Source organism: Amblyraja radiata, chromosome 9 (assembly GCF_010909765.2).
Source record: "Amblyraja radiata isolate CabotCenter1 chromosome 9, sAmbRad1.1.pri, whole genome shotgun sequence".
NCBI lineage: Eukaryota > Metazoa > Chordata > Chondrichthyes > Rajiformes > Rajidae > Amblyraja > Amblyraja radiata.
The window spans coordinates 5,262,626-5,273,612 of NC_045964.1; the positions used below are offsets into that span (position 1 = coordinate 5,262,626).

At 41.4% G+C, this 10,987-nt stretch overlaps 1 protein-coding gene across 4 annotated transcripts in view; it reads right to left on the minus strand.

Annotated features, from left to right (window-relative positions):
- Nucleotides 1-10,987, minus strand: part of atl1 (atlastin GTPase 1) — a 92,275-nt gene that overhangs the window by 69,262 nt on the left and 12,026 nt on the right. For all 4 annotated transcript variants that reach the window (XM_033026557.1, XM_033026558.1, XM_033026556.1 and 1 more), the window contains exon 2: nt 7,308-7,552. In XM_033026557.1, the coding sequence (XP_032882448.1) occupies nt 7,308-7,552 (245 nt within the window). The remainder of the gene's footprint in view (nt 1-7,307; nt 7,553-10,987) is intronic.

Consider the following 10,987-nt stretch of genomic DNA (forward strand, 5'->3'; position numbering starts at 1 on the left):
CCCAACTATATCATAGTCATTAATAGCTATCTGCACATTCAACTCATCCACCTTATTACGAATGCTCCTTGCATTGAGACACAAAGCCTTCAGGCTTGTAAGTTGCTGCCTTACAGCGAGTGCAGCGCCGGAGACACGGATTTGATCCCAACCACGGGCGCTGTCTGTACGGAGTTTGTACGTTCTCCCCGTGACCTGCGTGGGTTTTCTCCGAGATCTTCAGTTTCCTCCCACACTCCAAAGACATACAGTTTTGTAGGTTAATTGGCTTGGTAAATGTAAAAATTGTCCTAGTGGGTGTAGGATAGTGTTAATGTGCAAGGCCTTCCTGCAGTCCAAGGGAATACACCTGGACTGCGACAACATCGAGGCTTGTCACCCCCTGCCCAGGAGAAAATCCAGCGATGATAATAATAGCGATGACAAACCAGCCATCATAATAAGGTTTGTCAATAGGAAAAACAAAGTTAGTCTGCTAAAACAAGGAAGACATCTGAAGGGAACAAACGTATTCATGAACGAACATCTAACAAAACGCAACGCCGACATAGCCCGACACCTCAAGAAACAGAAAAAAATACAAAACACCTGGACTGCAAACTGCAAAATCTTTATCAAATTAAACGGAACACCAGAGGAAGCCAAAGTGCTGGTCATCAGAGACATTGCAGACCTGGACAAATATCAATGATCATCAAACTGGATTATGAGGTAAAATTCATCTACACACACAACCATGACACACACTGAAGGAACTCACTCATTCACATCTGGAAACATCAGCCAAGTAACTAAAATAATAAGCGAGCAGAAATAACTGGAGCTACAACCATTTGAATACACCGATCACAATCTACAGGATTTGGAACATGATATAGACCCGGACAATAATTTCTACTCCAACTCTAACGACAATAATATCTGCTGCTACTACACTGATGAACAGTATAATCAGAACATTAAATCAAAAGGCAAATTATCGATTATCCACTTCAACAGCAGGAGCCTCTATGCGAATTTCAATAATATCAAAGAGTATTTACACAAATTTTCACAACCATTCAACGTTATTGCAATATCTGAAACATGGATCAACCAGGAAAAAGGAATCGACTTCGAGCTGGATGGATACGACCTTAATTACATTAACAGAAAAAATAAGGGTGGAGGAGGGGTAGCATTATATGTGGATACAACTTTGAACTATAGGGTATTAGATAATATGACAACTGTGGTTGACAATCTGCAGGAATGCATAACTATAGAAATATTCAACGGTAGAAATAAAAATGTCACCATTAGCTGCATATATAGGGCACCGGGGCCAAGTATTGAAATCTTCAGGAGCTGGATGGAGAGTATGTTTTCAATAACAAGTAGCAAATCAGTTTTTTAATGTGGAGATTTCAATATCGACCTACTAAATCCTAACCAACACAACCTTACAGAAGACTTTGTCAACACAATGTACAGTATGAGTCTATTTCCCAAAATCACCAGACCCAGTAGAATTACCTCCCATTGTGCTACACTCATTGACAATATATTCAACAATGACATTGAAAACAAGACAGTAAGTGGATTATTAATCAACGGTATAAGTGACCATTTGCCAGTTTTCATAGTTTATGATTACATCCACAGGAACAACAAACCATACAAACTAACAGAATATAGACGAGTGAGATCGGAGGAAGCTATCAATGCACTAAAAAAGGACTTATTGGCACAAAACTGGGACATAATATACCAAAAAAGAGACATTGACAGTGCTTATGAATCATTTATTACTATGTTTAAGTCACTATATGATAAAAACTGTCCAATCAAAGAATATAACAGAAAACCAATCAATACTAAATGTCCATGGATTACAAAGGGATTACAAAATGCCTGCAAAAAAAAAAGCACTATAGAGATTTTATAAGACAGAGAACTAAAGATATAGAAAATAAATATAAAAATTACAAAAATAAGTTAACTTATATTATAAGAACAAGCAAGAAAGATTATTATAAGAAAATATTAGATGATAACAAAAACAACATAAAAAGAATATGGAGTATACTTAATAGTATTATCAGAAATGGTCCGGGGAAAACAAACTACTCGAAGTATTTTATTGATAAGGACAATGAAAATTATAATATGGAGGATGTAGCTAATAGCTTTAATAATTTTTTTGTAAATGTTGGACCAGACCTGGCTAAACAAATCCCTGATCCAGGGACATCTGGAGAAACTCCTGAGAATTTATTGGAGAGAAATCCCTGCTCTATGTTTCTTATGGCAGTAGATGAAAAAGAACTGTTGGACATTGTTAAAACATATAAAAACAAAATGTCTACTGATTTCAACGACATTGACATGTCGTTAGTTAAGATGGTCATTAAGGGGATTTCCAACCCTTTAACATTCATCTGTAATTTATCTTTCCAAACCGGTACTTTTCCAATCAAAATGAAAATAGCAAAAGTCATACCGATATACAAAACTGGGAACAAGCATCATTTCACAAACTACAGACCTGTTTCTTTACTCCCTCAATTCTCCAAAATACTAGAAAAAATGTTCAACAATAGACTAGACATATTTGTAGAAAAGCATAAACTAATCACTGAAAGTCAATATGGATTCAGATCAAACAGATCAACATCACTTGCAATAATAGAATCAATTGAAGATATCACAAATGCTATTGACAATAAACTATATGCAGCTGGGATATTTATTGATATAAAGAAAGCATTTGGTATGATCAATCATGATATTTTATTAAAAAAATTAGAAAGGTATGGCATCAGAGGTCTAGTACTGGATTGGATAAAAAGCTATTTAAGTAACAGGCAACAGTTTGTGAAGCTGGGCAGCTACAGTTCTACATGTTTGGACATTGCTTGTGGTGTCCCCCAGGGGTCAGTGTTGGGTCCAAAACTATTCACCATGTATATAAACGACATTTGTAATGTGTCCAATGCCTTGAGGCTGGTCTTGTTTGCAGACAACACAAATATTTTTTGTTCTGGGGAGAATTTAAAACAACTACTGGACAAAATAACAAAAGAAATGGGCAAACTGAAAACATGGTTTGACAGGAACAAAATATCATTAAACTTGAGCAAAACCAAAATAATGTTATTTGGTAATTGCAGAACAAATACACAAGCAAATATAAAGATAAATGGGGTTGAAATTGAACGAGTTCATGAAAATAAATGTCTTGGGGTTATAATGGATGATAGAATCAGCTGGAAATCACACATTAAACATGTACAATCCAAACTGTCAAAAAGCATTTTTGTATTACACAAAGTTAAGCAGTTTCTGGATCGCAAATCACTCCGCATTCTCTACTGTTCACTAATCTTACCCTATTTAAATTACTGTGCAGAAGTCTGGGGCAATAACTATAAAAGTTCGCTACATTCATTAACTATTCTGCAAAAAAGAGCAATACCTATTATTCACAATGTCAGGTATCTGGGTCACACTAATCCATTATTCTTACAGTCAAAATTATTAAAATTAGAAGATTTGGTTGCATTTAAAACAGCACAGATAATGTTTAGGGCCAAAAATAAAAACTTACCTGGAAATATACAAAAATTATTCAATGAACGAGTGGGGGGTTATAATTTAAGAAGAATATTTAATTTTAAGGTACAAAGAGTCCGCACGACCAGAAAAACTTTTTGTATTTCGGTCTGTGGAGTAGGATTGTGGAACAGTTTGAATGTGGAGTTAAAGCAATGTCCAAACATGAACCAGTTCAAAATGACATACAAAAAACTTTTTTCACAAGGTACTGGTATGAAGGGGATGGTTAACAAACAGGGGTTAATGTTTATTTATTACTTTATTTATTATTTATTTATGTTTTTTTGGTTACTTCATACATATTACTTGTATGTGTATATCAGTTGTATGTATATATATGTCTGTATGCATCCCTAAAAATTGTCTGGGGTATTATTATGATTAATTAATTAATTATTAAATATGGAAGAAGGGTTTAGGGAGAAGGGGTGAGATTCTTCTTCTTCTCACTCCTTTTCGAGCTTGTAAAGAAAAAGTGTTGGACATTTAAATTTTGCTTTATGCTTTTCATTGCTTTGCAAATATTGCCTGGAATGTCCAATTGTTTGACTATTTCGATTTTGTTGTTGTTATTTATTCCTATTTATGTCTTTACTTGTTCGGAACAAATAAACAAATCAAATCAAATGTGCGGGGATCGCTGGAAGGGACGGATCCGATGGGCCGAAGGGCCTGTTTCCACGCTGTATCTCTAAACTAAACTAAACTAAACTATTGGACAGGCTAGATGCAGGAAAAATGTTCCTGATGTTGGGGGAGCACAGTTTAAGAATAAGGATTAGGCCATTTAGGACTGAGATGAAGAAAAACTTCTTCACCCAGAGGGTGAATCTGTGGAATTTTCTGTCACAGAAGGCAGTGGAGGCCAATTCACTGGATGTTTTCAAGAGAGAGTTAGATTTAGTTCTTTGGGCTAATGGAATCAGGGGATATGGGGAAAAAGCAGGAACGGGGTATGATTTTAGATGATCAGCCATGATCATATTGGATGGCGGTGCTGGCTGGAAGGGCCGAATTGCCTACTCCTGCACCTATGTTTCTAAGTTTCCCCTTTGCTCCATCTATTGTACTTGAGTTTGAACTGATTGTATCTGTGCAGAGTATATCTGGTCTGTTTGGGGAGTATGCCATAAAAAAGCTCTGCACTTCAGCTCGGTACACTTTAGACTAAACTTTAGATACAGCAGGGGAAACAGGCCCTTCAGCCAACCACCGATCATTTGCTACACCACCAATATCCTAAACACTTGTGACAATATATAATGTTACTGAAGCCAATTAACCCAGAAATCTGTACGTCTTTGGAATGTGGGAGGAAACCGGAGCATCCGGAGATAAACCGGCGCAGGTCACGGGGAGAACGTACAAACTCCGTACAGACAGCACCCCCACAGTCAGGATGGAACCCGGGTCTCTGGCGCTGTACGGCAGCAACTCTACCTGTGTGAGACTAAAAACCCTAGAAGCTCATCCCAGCAAGAGTCGTCGGTTCTGGATAAAAGTCCACGTTTGATGAATAATTCAAGCAAAATCAGTACATCACCTTGGCCATAAAGACCAGAATCTGAGACATGACTTGACAAAAATAACTCCGTAAATGGAGGGGAAGGAATTAGTAGACATGATGTCACCGATGATCCAAAGTACATTTCAAAGGGACAAAGTCTGTGGTTCAGGCACAGACTGCACTCAGCAACTTGTTGGTAAAATGGTTTGCATTTTTTTCATAGTTAAGATTCTTGGTCTTGAATCATAAAAAGTTAAGAGGCACTGTGCTGCTCACTTCTCTTTGTTCTGCGTTCAAAGTACATGCCTTGCATTGCTAGAACTCTTGTGGAATGTTTTTGAAATGTTTGATTACTTTTCTTACATTAATCTTTCCTCTGTGTTCAGTTTTTAGTCCTCAGTTTAGTTATACAGCGCGGAAACGGGCCCTTCGGCCCACCGAGTCCGTGCCGACCAGCGATCCCCGCACACTGACACTATCCTACACACACTTGGGACAATTTTACATTTACACCAAGTCAATTAACCTGCAAACCTGCACGCCTTTGGAGTGTGGGAGGAAACCGAAGATCTCGGAGATAAACCCACACAGGTCACGGGGAGAACGTACAAACTCCATACAGACAGCACCCGTAGTCAGGATCAAACCTGGGTCTCTGGCGCTGTAAGGCAGCAACTCTACCGCTGCGCCACCGTGACGCCCTGCTCTGCTGAACCCCTGGTCACTGCAGGAATAATCGGCAGTGTCATGGGCGGTCACAGTGGCACAGCGGTAGAGTTGCTTCCTTACAGCAAATGCAGCGCCAGAGACCCGGGTTCGATCCTGACTATGGGTGCTGTAGGTACGGAGTTTGTACGTTCTCCCCGTGATCTGAGTGGGTTTTCTCCGAGATCTTCGGCTTCCTCCCACACTCCAAAGACGTACAGGTTTGTAGGTTAATTGGCTTGGTATAAATGTAAAAATCGTCCCTCGTGTGTGTGTGTGTGTGTGTGTAGGAGAGTGTTAATGTGCGGGGATCGCTGGTCGGCGCGGACCAGGGAGGCCGGAGGGCCTGTTTCTGCGCTGTATCTCTAAACTAAACTAAACATCGGGAGGTCAGCTTTACTTCCTCAGATGGAATCCTCCCAAACTCAGAGGGTTACGGATCAACTGGGGAATGTGCGCCCTGTGATCCGTGGTGGAGAACTTACATAAACGCGTGCAGGGTATCACACTCGACTCAAAGGCAGCAACTCACCCCAAGCTCGTTGGGAGCGGTGCAGAAGGGATTCACCAGGATGCTACCTGGGCTTGCAGGCTTGAGTTACAGGGAGAGGGTAGGTAGGCTGGGACTGTTTCCTTTAGAGTGTAGGAGGCCGAGGGCTGGCCTTATTGAGGTGCACAAGATCTTGAGGGACATGGATAAAGTGAACGCTCACAGTCTTTTCCCCGGAGTAGAGGATTCTGAGGGCACAGGGTGAGATTTAGAGGGACCTCAGGGGCAACCTTTTCCACTCAGAGGATAGTCTGTATCTGGAATGAGCCACCAGAGGAAGCTATGGAAGGAGATAAGATTATGACTTTCAAAAGGCATTTGGATAAATATATGGATAGGAAGGTTTAGACCAGGGGTGGGGAACCTGCGGCCTTAAGGCCTCATGCGGCCTGCTAGGCCATGAAGTGCGGCCTTTTGAATTGATCCAAATTTTGTAGAACAAATCCTTTTATTTTTATTCATATGTTTTTGTTCTTCTCTTATTATTTTTATTTTAATCTTAAAATGAACGTATTTAAAATACCAAAGAGTAAAAGAAGATTCAACAAAATAATCCTCCCCGACTGACGGCCACAATTAATACATTAGTAAGTCATGAGGGCGGTTTTATTGCCATGAAGAGTTACTCGCTATGCGCACTCTTACGGGTAGAACACGAGGAATAGATTTCTCCAACAACTTTCAAGATAAATGTCGTGAAGTATATCTAATTGAAGTTTCTTGGATGCAGCCTTATTAGATTACAGCTAAGTTAATGCGACATTCCAACATGAAAAGGTTCCCCACCCCTGGTTTAGAGGGATACGGGCCAAATGCAGGCAAATGGGACCACCCTAGTGTGACAACTTGGTCAGCATGGGCAAGGTGGGCCGAAGGGCCTGTTCCCGTGCTATGCAGCTCTACAGCATGAACAACAGATTAATGAGACTTCCGTCCCGCTTGTGTTACCTTGCTGTACATGTATCTCAGCATGAAGTCCATGAGAAACGATTTCCCTTTGCGGAAGGCCCCGGCCACAGACAGGGCCACCACCTCTCGGTCCCGCACCTCCTCGGAGAGCAGGATTCTGTTCAGAGCCTCTTCGTCCAGCTGGAAGGTGTGGTCGTCGTTGATGAGGAGGATCTGCACCGGCCTGGGCCGCTGGTCAGTCTCGTCTTCCGGCGTCCCGCTGAAGCTGCCCTCCGACAATCCCCCTGGGACCAACCATGCCACACATCAGTCACAGGCTCACCCGGTTAACAGACGCAAATCACAGCGCACACACAGTTAGTACCATGATCACAATGAGTGGCGGTGCTGGCTCGAAGGGCCGAATGGCCCACTCCTGCATCTATTGTCTATTGAAAACTCACCGTTATTTCTGGGAAACAATTACAGCAAGTCTACCACACCAAACCGCATTTATAAATTTATGACTATATCGTTAGTCAAAGAATTGGTTGAGGAGTTAATGCATTTAGTAAGTTAATTTGTCTTTCTCTGCATTTAGTGGGGAAGGGTATACTACAACTAGAGGGCTTAAAACAGTGTATAAAAACTCTGAACATTAATAGCCCATTATCTGTTATTTGCACTTTATCAGTGTATACCATTATATAAATATATACACACATGAATAAATAAATTCATGTGTGTATATATTTATATAATGGTATATGGACACACTGATCTGTTTTGTAGTCAATGCCTACCATGTTCTGGTGTGCTGAAGCTAAGCAAGAATTTCATTGTCCTATCAGGGACACATGACCATAAACTATCTTGAATCTTGAATCTTAAGGTGAGAGAAGAGAGATTTAAGAGGGATCACAGGAGCAACTTTTTTTAATTCAGAGATTAGTCTGTATCTGGAACAAGCTGCCAGAGGAAGATATAGAAGTGGATACAACTGCAAATGTAAAAGATATTTGGAAGAATATATGGATAGGAAGGGATTAGGGGAATATGGGCTAAATGCAGGCATTCTGGTCAGTATGGACATGATGGGCCGAAGGGCCTGTTGCCATGCTGTACAGCTCTTGGACTCCATTTCTGTATGTCAGAACCTATTGCAGAAACATCTTTGAACACACCGATGATTTCTCCCTAATTGTAGATGTTTGGGTTCAAAAATTACAGTTTTGACTTCTTTTATGCTTTTGCAATGAGAAGGAATGACATTTGGTCGGATTACCAATTTGCAGACACGTTTGCGTAAGACTCGTTCTGCTATGCTGGGACGCATGTTCTACGCTGGTCACTTCGGCTGGGATGCTTCTAGAAGATTCCGTACTGTGACCCCCTTTTCCCCCTGCCGGGTGCCAACAGCTCTCCAGACTGATCAGCGAGCTATGGGGCAAAGCGGACTGCTGGTTCTCAGTTCCAGTTCAGTTTATTGTTGCATGCTAACCAGTCAGCAGAAAGACAATACATGATCACAATTAAGCCATTTGCAGCGTATAGATACATGATAAGGGAATAACGTTTAGTGCAAGGTAAAGTCAGATCAAGGATAGTCTGATGGTCTCCCATGAGGTAGATGGTAGTTCAGGAGAGCTCTCTGCTTGTGGTGGCTCTGTACAGTCAGGGCCATGCACTGTGTGCTGTACCTCAACTCCACATAGAGTCAGCTCTGGCCCCAAATACAATGGGATTTAAAACTTTCTCTTTACTATTTCTGCAGATTAAAGTTCCTGTATTCCATTTTCTCAATTAAGATATAGTCACGGAAATGGGCCCTTCGGCTCAACATGCGCACACGACCAACATTTCCACACCGACCAACAGGGTTGTTATCTCCGGTTATCTCCGGTTTGCTAGGGTGTTATCTCCGGTTTGCTTCCAGTTCCTCGTGCTGGCGAGAGCAGGAACAGGGAGATACGGGACCTGAACGTGTGGCTGAGGAACTGGTGCACGGGGCAGGGATTTAGATTCTTAGATCACTGGGATCTGTTTGGGGTAAGGGGGAACTGTACAAAAGGGACGGATTGCATCTTAACAGGTGTGGGACCAGCATTCTGGCAGGCAGGTTTGCCACTGCTACACAGGTGGTTTTAAACTGAATAAGGGGGGTGGGGTGTCGAATGGGATAGTGGAGGATGGAGTTATGGAGTTAAAGGGAAAAGGTTTCTTAAATGTGTGAGTGTAGAGACAGAGGGGTGTAAAATGAGGGTAGAAGCAATAGGTAGCAAGGTGAAAAGTAAAAGTGGCAGGAAGACAAAACCAGGGCAAAAATCAAAAAGGGCCACTTTTCAACATAATTGTATAAGGGGTAAGAGTGTTGTAAAAACAAGCCTGAAGGCTTTGTGTCTCAATGCAAGGAGCATTCGTAATAAGGTGGATGAGTTGAATGTGCAGATAGCTATTAATGACTATGATATAGTTGGGATCACGGAGACATGGCTCCAGGGTGACCAAGGCTGGGAGCTGAACATCCAGGGATATTCAATATTCAGGAGGGATAGAGAGAAAGGAAAAGGAGGTGGGGTAGCGTTGCTGATTAGAGAGGAGATTAACGCAATGGAAAGGAAGGGCATTAGTTTGGAGGATATGGAATCGTATGGGTAGAGCTGCGAAACACTAAGGGGCAGAAAACGCTGGTGGGTGTTGTGTACAGGCCACCTAACAGTAGTAGTGAAGTTGGAGATGGTATCAAACAGGAAATTAGAAATGCGTGCGACAAAGGCGAAACCGTTATAATGGGTGCTTCAATCTACATATAGATTGGGTGAATCAAATTGGCAGGGGTGCTGAGGAAGAGGATTTCTTGGAATGTATGCGGGATAGTTATCTAAATCAACATGTAGAGGACCAATGAGAGAGCAGGCTATTTTAGACTGGGTATTGAGTAATGAGGAAGGGTTAGTTAGCAGTCTTGTTGTACGTGCCCCCTTGGGCAAGAGTGACCATAATATGGTTGAGTTCTTCATTAGGATGGAGAGTGACATTGTTAATTCAGAAACAATGGTTCTGAACTTAAAGAAAGGTAACTTTGAGGGTATGAGATGTGAATTGACCAAGATTGACTGGCAATTAATTCTAAAAGGGTTGACGGTGGATATGCAATGGAGACATTTATAGACTGCATGGATGAACTACAAAAATTGTTCATCCCAGTTGGCAAAAGAATAAATCAGGGAAGGTAGTACATCCGTGGATAACAAGGGAAATCAGGGATAGTATCAAAGCGAAGGATGATGCGTACAAATTAGCCAGAAAAAGCAGCATACCGGAGGACTGGGAGAATTCAGAGCCCAGCAGAGGAGGACAAAGGACTTAATTAGGAAAGGAAACTAGATTATGAAAGAACATAAAACTGACTGCAAACGTTTTTATAGATATGTGAAAAGAGATTAGTTAAAACAAATGTAGGTCCCTTGCAGCCAGCAAAGGTGAGTTGATCATGGGGAACAAAGATATGGCGGACCAATTGAATAACTACTTGGTTCCGTCTTCACTAAGGAAGACATAAATAATCTGCCGGAAATAGCACGGGGACCGGGGTCAAAGGAGTTGGGAGGAATTGATGTGAAATCCAGGTTAGCCGGGAAGTGGTGTTGGGTAAATTGAATGGATTAAAGGCCGATAAATCCCAGGGCCAGATAGGCTGCATCCCAGAGTACTTAAGGAAGTAGCTCCAGAAATAGTGG